Below are 14624 nucleotides of genomic sequence, written 5' to 3' on the forward strand. Positions count from 1 at the left end.
TTACTAAGTAAGAGTTTGGATGCAGGAATTTTAATTGTAACAAAGTATTTTACACTGTAGTATTTACTACTTATGAATATCTGTATACTTCTTCCACTACTGTACTTAGTTAAATTCCGCCACTCATTTTGAAACATGGTAAACCAGTTGTTTCACAAGAAATGCACTGATAGCTATATTACCCATAGTGGACCTCTATACTTGTGTAAACAGTTTTTACCTGACTTTTTTTCCCTTGCTGGTGAGTGTGCAGCAGTTGGCAGACTGTGGTGGTGCAGGTCTCAGCGTTGCACAGGCCGGGCCCAGTGCTGCAGGTTGTCCGGTAGGGTGCCTGCCGAGCTACAGTACAAGCATGCTGTTGATGTCAGGAGCAGAGAGGAGGGGAACGTGAGGAATGGCTGAAAACTGTCGGCGATCTTGTTAGGAAACAAACCATGAGTGTCCTGTATGTTTAACTGAACATTTCACCGCTACCGGATCAGCCTGTTAGCGACGCATTAGCAGGCACCGCTCGTTTAGTTTTTTTGGTTATTTAATGGGACAACGAAAACGCAAAAAACGCAAGGTAGGCTACCGCTCCTGTCGCCAGCCCTGCTACTTTATTTTCATGGACTAATACGACGCACAGGGGGGTTGAGAAATGTTTAACAGCAAGGTAAAACACTCGTCTTCGAAGACTATGTTTGGTTTTTAACGCTTGCCAAACCGTTAACGTGGATATCTTTTGGTCGGGCTCGTTAATGTATGAAGTGCTCGGACGTTATATTTTGTTTTGAAAAGCGTCGGTTAGGCTTCATCTCTTCATGCCTCAACCGACCAACCACATGAGAAGTCGACGTCCGGAATAGCTAGATTAAACCACAAAGAAAGGCCCCATTTGTATCGCTTTCACCTGAACCTACGAGGAAAAAATGCGTGTGGATTTGTTTTGGATGTGTTTGTGGTGTTTCCTTCGTCCTGGTGCCACCGGTCAAGGGCAGTCGACGGCCGTTTGTTCGCCCTCATGCAGCTGCGATGAAGATGGGGGTGCAGACTGCTCCGGGAGAGGGCTGACCACCGTCCCAACTGGGCTCAGAGCTTTCACCTACTACCTGTAAGTAGCTACTAACTAACGTCTACAGTGAAATAGAACCTCAAAACATGTCTGTGCACTTATGAATGCCTCATCGTAAAGGCCTGAGTATGGGATATTGTTGTGTTTACATCGCAAGTGAATTATGGACATAAAACATCATGATGTAGGTTAAACTTTCTACAAATGGCCCACCAGAATAAAATGTCCAAATGAAGATGTTAGGAAGAGCCTAAGGGTTTCTAGTCATTATTTAATATGTCATAACTCTAACAGTTCAGTTAAACCAGTGGCTTCCAAACTTTTTCATGTCAAGGACCCCTAAACTGACTTAAATTAGACAACAGACCCCATTTAAAGATTTTGTCCCAGGGTCCCCCATCTGATAACATTTTTGATTTTTGTTTTATTGCAGAAAGGGTACATTTTGTCATGGTGTTACTTATGGATGAAATTATAGTCAAAATAATTATTCTCTTTTGCCAGAGACCCCCCTGGAACTCTCATAAGGAGCCCACTTTGGGAACCACTGAGTTCAACTAAACACAGTTAGCTAAAGCTTGACAACTTGTCACCAACTTTCAACAAACAGTAATCTTTTTCTGAAACATTAAATCAGCTCACAGTTTCTACTCATGCTAGACATGAGTAATGTAGGGCTGCAACTAATGATGATTATATAGCCTACATTATTATCAGTTATTCAATCAATTATTTTAGAGTTGAATCAATCAGCAGATTCAGCGAGCTACAGAAAATGTATCTGCAGCTGTTTTGATAATCCAGCATGTTTCCTCAAAGCGTTATTTTTTTACCTGGTGTGCAACAGCAGATTGCATCTTTAGAGGTATTTTTGTGATCTTAAAGATATACTTTTTGCCAGGAATGATACATTTTATTCAAATGTAAACATGGGTTTGGCCCCTGACAAACATTTTATTTTTTTACAGACAAAAAGAAAACGTTTTAGGATCACAAAAATACTCTTTAAAGACAATTTGCTGCTGAATAAGAGGTGAAAACATAATGTCCGGAATGTTCCCCCCTAAGGTTGGGGTAAGGCATGCTATGTGACTGAATCACCAAGTAATGTACAGAGTGTAAGAGAGTAATGCTGTGTGGATTGTAGCCAGTGGTATGTTTAATCTAAAATAATTTAGGAGTCAAGGTTGTGCCATTTTCGCATTCTCACCACAAGTCTGATTAAGGGTTTAACTACTGCTTCATGTAAGGGCACTATTTTTTTTAATTAAAGGTGGAGCAAAATGTATACCAGGTAGGCTAAGTCATATCGTTATGGGTGGTGCAGATACAGTTGATGATTGCCCCATGAAGAAACTCCTCAGTTTGTTTCACAACCTCTGGGTTAATCATAAACTACAGTACCCACCTCAGCAACAGTATTCAAAACAGCAATTTATTGTGGCTTTTAGTACTGTGCACCCTCAAGAAGTTATGACTTTAAGTTTACATAGGCACTCGTCTATTTGAAATGTTATTTGGATAAGAAAATAACCTATATTTTTTTTTCTGTCACCTTGCCTGAAAGTGTGGTTCTTGTTCTTGTTTGGGGAAACCTCTGTGCTGTTTTACCACCTTTTGAGAATTGTAGCCAAAGCCTCGCTACACCAGAACCGATATTGTGCCACTTGAAATCACCATTGTTTGGAAAGTGTTAGGTAAAGTAAACAGAGGAAGTGGATTCATATGCCAGGCTCTCAAGACATGTCACACTAAGGCCTACTCCTTACAGCTGGAACTCTCAGCATACCTTTTCCTTATTATGGGCAGTCTGACATCTTAATCTCAACATGAAGCATTGTTTTCACAAAGTGATATCATTGCTTTTACTGCCACTCTGCTGGCCTATTTTATTCCAAAATGGAAAACAATATGTTGTTTCCAGATTGTGCTATCTTCTTGTCTCTGCTCTGCACATTTCTATCTAAATGCTCTGTGACAGCAGTAAACTGCCTCATATATTCGCTTCAACCTCTTAAAAGTATGTGAAAGGTTGCTTGTCCCTCTCTCTGTCCTACTCTCATTTGTTCTCCTGGTCTCTTGAACTTAAAGTTGTCCTCTCCCACTCCCTCCATCTTTTGTATGTGGAGCATTGGGGTTAGGGATCATGATGGATTAGTGAGACGTATTGCAGCTGCAAGGGCTCCTTCTCTCAGGGCTAATGCACCCACCATGGTCTGCTGATGTGTAAAGAAAAGAATCTCATATGAGTGTTTTGTCAATATGTTTGAACTGAACTTGTACACGTTTGTTTGCAGTTACCATGTCAATATAATCAGTTTGATGGCTTAGACAAAAAAATCTAGTCTAGTCAGTGCCAACAGCGTGAAGGAAGGTGTAAATATATGTATAGATACACACACACACACACACACACACACATATATACACATGCATGATAGCAGGAACAGACAGATTTAACATAGTGGTTTTTAAGTGTAGCAATGCCGAAAGGTCAAGAAGTCCTCATTACAAGGACGAGTATTTTAGGCTAGGCTATTTCTATTCTATTGTTGCCTCTCTACTGTTGATTTGTGTCTTTGCTTTGGAAAAATATAAACTTATGGCAATAGAAGAACACAGATTATACAACAAATCATATGACGATGTTGGAGTGGACTCCTACCTACAGCCCACAGGGGCTTGAGATTTGGCATCTGTAATGGAAACAGCCCTGTCACAGAAAAGCAGATGAGAGAAAAAAGGGAGGCCCCTCAGCCAGTAACAAAGCAAACACTCCTTTTGAAGGTATGTAGTTTACCTGCCACCGACTCTGCACAGGTTTTCAACTTTTGTGCATTTTAAGGGAGCAAGAGGGGGTTATTACAGCTTACATTTCAGTTGTGGTAGGTCCTTTCATAGCGTGAACAAGGTTGAGACTGAAAAAGAAGGGGTGGTGTCAGGGTCTTGCACTCTGCTGGTGGAGCTTGCCGGCTTCACCATTGATGCCCTCAATCCATTTTTAACTGAATGATACTTTTGTTCTTGGTCAGCAGAGGTGAAAGGAGCCAGTCAGTGGTTCCCAATCCCAAACAGGATGACTTGTGGATGGGAGAATATCAATGTTCTCTCCCCCTCTGAATCCCCAACCCTGTCCTCCACTTAAACACCTATTCCCATCACATCTCCCCCATCACACAGTTTCTAACTGCTAATGGTTGCTGGTTTTCTGAATTTGTGCTCAGTATTCAAAAATAAAATGCTACCCCAAGTAGAGTTTGATATTTTTTTTAGGTTTTTGATTTAAATGGTTTGTATAGTAAATATGTTTAATGTTTAGTAGTATTAGCAAGCAAAATCTTAGGGCACGTTTACTAAAAATGACTGAAGTAAAGACCGTAATGTCTAAAGGCAGTTACACACCAACCAGACGGCCGCCCGTTGGCAGAAAAGGCAGTTGGACTGATCAGTCTCCCCGAGTTGGTCAAAAAAATGCCTCGGAACACACCAAAGCGACGAGACGTAGTACGTCTCCATAACAGCAGGCGGCGCTAATCTGTATTGTCGCTCAAAAAATGAAAACCGGCAGCTGGTTGGACGAACGCGTCACATGGTTCTGGCTGCTGCTTCCGGATTTTGGATTTTTCGAACGGCCATTACTGGAAATTACGATCTCATATTGTACTAAAATAGTTCACCGAAACGTGTTTCTGAAAACATTTTAAGCGAGAAATAGGCCATGCAGTTGCTGAAGCTGTCTTCATTTCAGATCGACAAAGGTGAGTTTAAAAGATTTTCGTCAGATTTTGAGAGGCTTAGTCACGCTCATCCCGCTTACCATTTCCGGGTGAGTCCCGACTGCCCTGTCTCTGACTGAGCATGTCAGGTCGGCGAAAATGAAGGCAGACAGATCCTCCAACGGACGACGGCACGGAACATACCGAACAGACTCGAGTCACTGACCTCGCCAGACTGTCCAACGGCCAATTATCGGCCCGGTGTGTAACTGCTTTAAGTGGTAGAGGGTTCAAGGTAATATAAGAGTTTTAGCATATCAAGGACTTGTGACCACAATTCTACAGGTTTTGGTAGTTGACCTTTTATTCAGGTGGACTATGAACAACTTAAAGTGTAGTAGCTCTAGACTGGAGCAGAAGGAAGAGCTGCTAATTTTGCTTCCCATATTGGTATTTAGAACTAAATACCAACAAAACTATATTACCTACTACTAGTAGGTAATATAGTTTTGTTGTATCTTTATATTGGTTTTACACACCTGAGCATCTGAACACTATTAGAAAATGCTGGTCAGTCAATTCCACAGACTCTGAGAAAAGACATGTACAGTACTGTATGTTTCACTTTCCGTTTCTCCTGTTCTCTTTTTTCATGACTTATTGTTTTACGGCAGTGAATTACATGATATGCTTTTTTTTACTCCGATTGAGAGAAAATAACTTTAAATGTCAAAGTGAAAACAAATCTCTACCAACTGATCTGAATTAAGTACAACTCCAAAATAAATAAAATATTGATTGCATAGTTTTCTTGAACATTTTTACGTGATGGTGCTCTGTTTTAGGCTAAAAAAACGTGTAAGCTAATAATTAACCGTGCTGTTTTTTCGGGGTAAAGCTATAAGCAGAAGGCAACTCCGCTAGCTGCTAGGCTAATGCATGCAGTATAAAGTGCAATGGTAAAACACCGCAGCACTATGCTGTCCACTTTAGCTGAGAACGGAGAAATGACCTGACCTTCCCTACCGTGTATTATATTAAAAAGTACACAAACCTAGAAATAATTCATAACAATCGGACACACAAAATAGCCGCCCCTTTATTTTTTTTTATTTTTACGGAATCCAACCCAGTTCTTACTCCACATAAAATGCTACATTACATCACTTTCAGGAAACTTCACGGAGGGCAAAATAGCATCACTGATCTGTTTTTACCAAATATTCAAAAAAACAAAACACTAAATCCGTCAGCACGTTAGCGTGTCGTTCACTACCGAGCCTGCTTGTAACCGACAACGCAATCTTCGTTTGGATAACACACTCGACTGTTCTGCTCTTACAGATGTGAACTAGTGAAATATTTGGCGTTATTTTTGGCATTTATGAAAAAGAAGATTTTTCTGGCCCGGCGGGGTTCCCGTTTGGTCTGGCAACCTGCAAGGCATGTGCAATTATAGGGGAAACACTGGTTTTGGTTTCCACTCAACATTATATTTTCCATTATGGTTGATATGTTGGATAGTAGTTGTATCAGACCACAAGATCTTTGTTCAAAGCGTGTGCCTTTTTCGGTTTGTTTTGTCCACTCTGCCACGAAGGCTTGATTTGCGTGCTGCATTGATTGTTGTCCTTTTGGTGAAACCTCCCACAGGAGGCAATGAACTCTAGTTATGTTAGTTAGTTACTGTCAGTGTCTTGCTTCTTGGCAGTTAGTAGTTTGGTCAGGTGACAAGCTTTAAGAGTCTGGTTGGAAGTGCTGTGGACAGTTGTTATATGCAGTCTTTTGTAATGTTTAATATTAAAAGTGTGTACAATAAAAATGAATTGGCCACCGGTTGGGACTATCAATTTCCAGTTTATTGTCTGCAAATACGTTGGGTTGTAGGAAGTGTCAGAGTAACAGATCAACACGTATTGCTGCCTGGTCGGGCAAGTGAGAAAAAAATTCTACTTTCCCGAAGTCAATTTTACTATACAAATAGTTTTTTTTTATTAGTGCTTATCAAATAATGACAAAAACTCAAGCAAATTGTTCTATTTGATCTTAATTTACAATTTATAAACACACTATATGTCCATTCAGCTTTTCTGATATCACACATAGCTAATAAACAATTCCAGATACATTTTGCAATATGCATCTCAGATCACATTTTCACTGACTATGACCACTACTACTTCTATTACTAAACATTGTGCCAAAATATGAACAATAACGTTGCCATCAGTGGGCTTATTTGTTTGGAAAAATCCAGCACATAGACGGCACCTTAGAATAACGTTAAGTGAAACAGGTGATTTAATGTCACCACTCATTTTACATACAGTTCAGCAACAAAACAAAATGCTGTGGAAACATTACTAAAAAAATGCCATGTTGGCTTTGAGCGGTATGCATTCCCCACTAACCTGGAAAACATTTTAAACCTTGAGTGAATACAGCGTGTTTGGGGAATACAACATCTCCTGCACTGGGCAGTCAAAGGCAGAGAGACAGCAGGGTTCGCTAACGTTAGCTTCTTGTCTCATCTGGGGTCTGATAAACAGTAACTTAATTATTTTCCAAGCTACTGATTCACGGGTTTTTTATATTTCACGGGACCTGCGTGAGCGCGGTTTTAATGGTAAATTAGCCTTTTGTCGCTGTTTTTCACTCTGCCTGAGGAGAAAATGCTGTACTCGCGCTGTTGTTTATTTGGTTGTCTTGACTTTACGAGTGATGACATCCTGTCACTGTTCCAGTTGCTCATCCTCAAGGGGGAGAGAGCAGATGACTGTTCTTGAGTTCGGTGGAGCAGCCACTTTCCCAAACGGGCAAGTGGGTTGTTATATGTACTTAGCCAATGTGGCGTTTTGCTTGCCCCCGGCCATCGGGCAACCCTTATTGATGAACCCTGATACGTAGTATTTCTATGTTAACTAACATAGAAATTGTACTTTTAAAGGGGTTGTATTTTGACTTTTAGAGTATGTTCATACTTCACCTTAGCAGTCATATTTAGTTTTTCTCAAAGCATGTCTGCTACCTTTTTCAGATCCTCTTCTTCCTCTGGTCAAATGAAGCCAAAATGGCACATGGGATATACATTTACTGATACCTGTTTGTAGAAGCGTTTAGGCTTGTCACCATTTATCACAGCTGCATTTTTAGTGTCCCCTTCAATCTATCTTAGCAGGGACAGGCCAGGACCTTGATGAGTAAAGCAGCCAGACACAGGAGGAGGGAGGAAGTGTGATAGAGACATGCAGGCCTCCCGTACTCCCCAGCACTGCATGTGGTTCAGACCAGTCAACAGTCTACGAAAGATTTTGTCAAACAGTTTAAAATGTGGTTAGGGATGTATCCATCTGACCACCAGTGGTGGCAGATGTGCAGCAGTGGTTGCGGAACACCACCAGAGATGTTCTCTCGGTAGGAAAGAACGATAAGGAGTGGGTGGATGTTGATGGAAGTTTAGCTGCACAGTCTGTATGGTAATTGGATAACCAGGTAAGTGGAGATGGGACACAGGTTGCAGAGATGATTAGGGTTCTGTCAGGGCCCACCTTTTAAGGCTTCTGTGTGTGTGTGTGTGTGTGTGTGTGTGTGTGTGTGTGTGTGTGTGTGCGTGTGTAGTTTGGACTGCAGAGGAAGGGCAATATGATCCTTGTAGGATTCAGGGGCCCACACACAAGGTCCTAGGGAGATCTGGCAGTGAAATTCAAGATGGGCAGTTGGAGAGTGAAAGGAGGGCAGGGGGTTGCTTCATTTGTGAATCCCGGATGTTTTTTCAGTCTTGATATGTGCCGTCTCTTTACATATGGCGTTGAGGGGGGATTTCTTTGAAGCAGGTTACGGGGCCTCCTAATCAAGATGCAGAGCTGAGTTTGCTATCACTGTATAGGTATCTTCAGCCCAAGACAGCATTTTGTCCCCTGTTTAACTGTGACAGTCCCTTACTTTAACACATTTCCACTAACATAAACTTAACAGAGTTTTTTAAATTATCATTATGAAGATGTAGACCTATATACTCATATTAGCTTAGGTGTGGAAGCAAATAAAGTCCTGTGTGCATATTTTTCATGCTGCTACATGCCTATCTTTACTTGACGTTGGTTTGAAAATGAAGATCCCTGGGGCTAAGGAGAAGGGCTTTTTCAAGGCTATTTTCTTTGGTTGAGGTTACACTCATGCAGGCATAGTCAAAAGACTTAAAAGTGCCATATGGGATGGGTGGCACAACTACCCCATTGCTTGTAGTTTACAAATACAGTCAAAACCTTAACTGCATGTATGCTATAGTTTAGTTAATAAAGTAACACAGATGATTTTGAGAATTAAGTCTGTTATTAAAATCACAGAAAATGCTATGTAAGTACATTTTTATGTACTTACATAGCATTTGTAACACTTTTCAAAACCAAGGTTAAAAGGGCTTCACCGTAACAAAAGGCGAGGCAATACAAATAATTTAATTGGCAAAATGGTTAAAGAATTAAAAACAAAATCAGAGTAAGGAATCATCAATAAAATATATTTTGAGAATAAAGTGAAAGCAAACAAAAGTGATCTATTATTGGAAACAGCTTGAAAACTATAGAAGTTCTTTTTTTTATGTGTAAGAAAGGTTTAAAAACTGTGATTTTAAGGTTATCAATGAACTGAAAAACTGTCTTTCTAACATTTTATTTTTTATTTCCACAGTGACCTGAGCATGAACAACATCACTGAGCTTCCAGCATTTGTATTCAAGAACTTCCCCTATCTGGAAGAACTGTGAGTACATGCCTCGTTTTTCTCTTGCTAATGATGTATTTACTCTGTACAATGTTGACATGAGGGCTTATGATATGCACCTGGGTATTTGAGTTTGCGCTGCAAAACCCACAGTATAGGTGCACAACATGCCCTTCTTCTCAGCTGGAGAAGATAAACGCAGCATTACGTGAGGTTACGAATCACTCAACCATTCATGAGTTGAACAAGGGCGGTTATAAAAGGTGCAGTAAAGCTCAATTAAAAAGATGAGGTGAGACAACATGTATTGAAGCTACGATCATGTGACATCCTGTGTGGATTTTTGCTTTTAAGGGATTATCAGGGTGGCAACAGCACATCTGTGCTCTGGGGCTTTGTTGAGTGGCGTACATCTAATCTTAGTGGGTATTTGTTATTTCTTTACTCTTTAAACACTCCACTGTCTGGCTCAGTGCTGCTGGAAGTCAGAGATAAAATCTGTGTACCTGATATCAGGTAACATGCAGCCCTGAGAAAGCAAAATGACCAGTGGAGTGAACAAATCCAAGCGCTTCCAGCTCCACTTGGCCTTCTGGGGCATGGGTTTTTTTCATCTCTCGTGCATCTTTCAGCCGGCAGAGTCTTCACCCTCTTCTTTTCCATACACCACTCCAATCTGCTTTGTTGAAAGGCAATTTACTTTTCATCGCATTGTGTGGAGGAATGCAAGGCAGGAAGGAAGAGGGCAAAACAATGGTTTCCATGGCAACAAGGGTGAAAAAACCACGCGGTCTCGTTACTACTTCTTTCTCATAGGTCATCATGATGGATGGACTGTCATCAGGGAGTCATTGATTGACATATACCCTTAGTTCATATGTGTGTTTGTTTAACCTTTCTGAGAACAAATCTGCAGGCTTGTCTCCGTGAACTTTGGTTAAAGACTTTTTTTTTCACTTCAGGGCTGCGGCAGTGTCAGTGAACCAGAGCCTGGGCCCTGAGGGCAAAGACAGGGAGAGAAAGAGTTGACAGAGGAAGAGATCAGGGAGAGAAGAGAGAGCAGGACATCCTCATAGAAGATAGGAATATTCTCTCCTTCATAGTCATGCAATCTCCGCTCTCTTTCTTTCTTGCCAAAGGCATCACAAAGCTCAGCAGACGTGATGACAGGTATTCTCTGTCTCCTTAGCAGTTTGTTTATAGTCTTGGAATCACCTGTGACCGATAGGCTCTCTATATGTCTTCAGTAATTTGTGGTTATGACATCTGGGTCAGTCTGTTGTCGATAAGGTTGCATGTTGTTGACAGAATGATTAAAAGTGTATTTGTTATTTTAATAATGTAGTTTCGGTTAAGTAACTGTGTATTCTCCTATTTTTTATGTTATGTAAAACACATGGTATTGCATCCATTTTGTGATGTGTGCTATAAATACAAATTTTTTTGTTCTTGCTATTTTTAATCGGTATGAATCTGCCTGAGTGATATGCCATAAAATCCATATTGGTACACTTTATCCTAGGGCTGGACAATTAATCGAAACCGAAATTCAGAACCTCTAACCAACGTAATTTTCCCATGTCAGGTATTTAGTTTTTTTAATCCTGTTAATACTTTCCCTACTGTGTGTGTTCCTGTACTTTCCCCTTAAAAACATACTACCGCGTGTGTAGTCACGGGACATCGCCCCATCCAGTCTGCGGCATGGAACCACCATGGAGGAGAATTCAAACGCAGAGTCAACTGAGCAACAGGAGCAGGTTGTACCAAAGAAAAACGCAGTGCCCGTCGTTTGGACACATTATGGCTTCATTAAAGACAACACCGAAGTAGTAAGTTTAGCCGGTAAAAGGTGACCGTTAGCTGGTTACCAGTCACCGTGAGGTCCCGGTCGTTACAGTTATCTTTACAGTTAAGTTTAGCTGACAAAACGTGACAGTCATGCGGCGACGACAGTTACGTTTAGACACTAAAACAACCAGGAAAATTACAAACACCTGTTTCCTGGGTAAAAGTCTGGTTAACTTTTCCGGGACATGCACTCCGCTCCCCTGCTTAAAAGTCTTGTCTTTTACTTTTGACATGGCAATATTTTTCTTTACGAGAGATGCTGTTTACTTTCTACTTTTTTAGGAAACTTGCCTTTTCCATTCAAACTAAAATTTAACTTTTTTCACAAGACCTCTTCATTTCAAGACATTCATTAAATAACCGTAAATAGTTTCTCTGTGTGCTTCCTTTAATTATTTTAAAATCATAAGAATGATACATGCACTCTTTTAATTAGAAATAAATATCCTACCTTTAATAGTTTAGAATATTTACATTACAAACCTTGTCAGTGAACAAAAAATGAAATAACGAAATGAAATAGTCTTTCAGTAATCAAGGTAAAATGTTAAATTAAACGTGATTTTAGGTCATATCGTCCAGCCCTAATTTATCCTTTACCTTGATAACAATAATGTAACAATACCAGAGATGTGGACTTGAGACTTGGTGACTTTGACTTGAGTCAACTCGCATCACCGTTTTGATGACTTGTGACTTGACTTAACAAAAAATAAATGACTTGAGACTCGACTTGAGGCATGATGACTCGAATGACTTGCGTGTATTCATAAGTTTGAATTTTAGCTGTAAAATATTAAATAATGTAATTTAATGTAACAGTCTGTTTTGGTGTGGAGTGGATGGGGCAAGGAGAGCGTGCTTTACATGTAATCGGGAGAAAACTTCTGGACCCACAGCCTGCTGCTCTGAAGCCTAGCATCACCACACAGCCAGGGTACGGTACAGTCTTCCATGAGTTCAACTGAGACTCCCAGACAGCAAGCATGTTTATTTGGTCTGTTTCTCTCTGCTGTTGTTGTTTTCACATAGAACCGGTCTGGTTAAATTCAATTATATTATAATTTAACGTTGTCACGTTTCTGTCTAACTATCAAGTATGCTATGCAGCGGTGGCAGCGCAAACTGTGAATAATGATTGGATGACTTAAAAAGCTGCCCGGTATGTGATTGTCATGGTTGGATGACTGGCTGTCAGTCAAACTCCTTGCTATGGCAACAGGTAACCTCAAAGACCCCTGATGAAGCCTCTTTAGTCGAACTAGACCACCACAATGGCTGTGTCTGTGCCACGAGTAATCACTTGTGGATTTAAAAGTAATAATTTGTTTTTGCGTTGATTACATTCATTTCACTGAATATCAATACATGTATATAATACAGATTAAATTCATTGTCATACTTTTTGTACTAGTTATACAAACTAGCCAATCATTTTATTAGATGGGCTGCTAATACCTTGTCTTTTCTCTTTATGAAGACAGGATACTACAGGTAAGAGTACTGTATTATGGGTGTTTTTAAAAAAAAAAATCACTTGCTTTAAGTAATGACTTGACTTGACATACATGCATTTAAGTTTTTGACTTGTCTTTACTTCCAGCAGTCAACTCCCCTCACGTCCATAGCTGCTATATTTTACACATGCGGCTGGCGATGATAAGCCAGCTAAGCTCCATTGTTTTGACTTGACCTGAACGCTCTGCTGTGAAGCTAGTGCTAATGGGATCTCAGTTTTCCTGTCCAGAGTCAGGCTGTACCAGACTCTGCCAGTGACCTTGCTGCCTGGGGAGCGGCGGCGCAGTGAGGAGCCGCTGCTGTCGGGCGCGGAGCACTCAGCCTCCCGCTGGAGCTCCGACTGCTGTTTGTCCGCGGCGGGCTGCGTAGCCGTCTGATGGCATCACTATTAAATTGAGACAGTATTAATAACCGGTTTTAAAATGTCTCTTTAACAGCGGCCCAATTCCGTAATTTGGTATAGCTGGTTTTCACACCTGATGCGAACCATAGGGGAGTACAGATGAACTTTTTTGTTTGCAAGACCACCTTTTCAAGTGGACTTGGGCACGGATCGACCAACTGTGCCTGGGTACGGTACACAATGTTCATACTAATCAAACAAACTGGACTTTGGAGTCAAGTATATAGTCGGATCCGCACCCAGGTCCCGGATGCGTAAGCCCCCTTAGTGCATTATATTCCATTATGGAAATAATTTCATCTCAGACCCCCCACTTCATATGTGTCCCTCCCCAAAGGCCTGTTCTAAAACAGGAAAAACCCTAGTATGTGTGTGCTTAGATTTGAATGTTGGGTTCTTGCTGCCTCTCCCTAACTGTGACATAATAGGCATAATAAACTTTGAGGTCTGTTTCATACATTGACCTGTCGTACATGATAGAGATTTATTCCTCTGCAGTGGCAGTTAACATAACACATTGGTCTGCCAATTACTGTGCTGTATTCAAAGTTTAACGAGATATTTAGGGCTGAGTCGAACAATAATGTTAACATAATAAACAGCACGGTTAAGCTATGTACTGACACTCCCCCACAGCAACACTCTGTAAAGCCTCTCGTAGTAGAGCAGCTAGCTTAGCTTTAGCACAGGTACCCTCACAGTAACTCTTGTCAAAGGACCTTAAATGTGCTTCTAGTGATCGTCTGTCTTTCCAGCAAAAAAACAGAGAGAATTTGTCTTAGAAATGTATAACACTTTGCAGTTGGGAATAAAACACAGCTGCTGATTTGATCCAAAATTAACCAAGAATACAGAAGAAAATTGATTTGAAATGTAGATGGTAAAATGTGTTTTTTTTCAACAGCATGATGGTTAGCATGCACTGTGCTCAGCTTACTCCGCGGTTACCTTGGTGATTGGATGTTTCCTGCTGATATGCACCTTGGAGGTCATAGTTAACTACTTCCCTGAAGTGTTTATGAACACAGACATAGTACCTTTTTTAAATCAAAGAACAAGATACTTTAATATCTAACAATTTTGTTTATCTTTTGTACTGACAAGTTATCTGATAAAGTTGTTAATCTTTTGTACTGATGAGTCAACCAGGAAAGGGTCATGCTGTTCCAAGCCTTAGGAGTGCTCCAACTTTGAGTCACATTGTCTGTGGGAAAATGAATACAACTATTATTTCTTGAACCAGAGGTGCCTGAAATAGCTCCTCTCACTTCACAACTCTGTTAAAATGACATGATTATTGGAAATTGTGATATAAACATCCTTGCCATCATGAACATAGGACATTAAGTCACAGGCTTAT

General features: G+C 40.5%; 1 protein-coding gene across 1 annotated transcript in view; it reads left to right on the forward strand.

Moving 5' to 3' along the window:
- Positions 1-255: 255 nt before the first annotated feature.
- The window catches only part of lgr4 (leucine-rich repeat containing G protein-coupled receptor 4), a 32751-nt gene continuing 18382 nt past the window's right edge, over positions 256-14624 (forward strand). Inside the window, exons 1-2 of the mRNA XM_078247365.1 lie at positions 256-1093; positions 9460-9531. Coding sequence (XP_078103491.1) covers positions 912-1093; positions 9460-9531 — 254 coding nt within the window. The 5' untranslated portion in view covers positions 256-911. The remainder of the gene's footprint in view (positions 1094-9459; positions 9532-14624) is intronic.

This window comes from Sander vitreus, chromosome 1, assembly GCF_031162955.1.
Source record: "Sander vitreus isolate 19-12246 chromosome 1, sanVit1, whole genome shotgun sequence".
Taxonomy (NCBI): domain Eukaryota; kingdom Metazoa; phylum Chordata; class Actinopteri; order Perciformes; family Percidae; genus Sander; species Sander vitreus.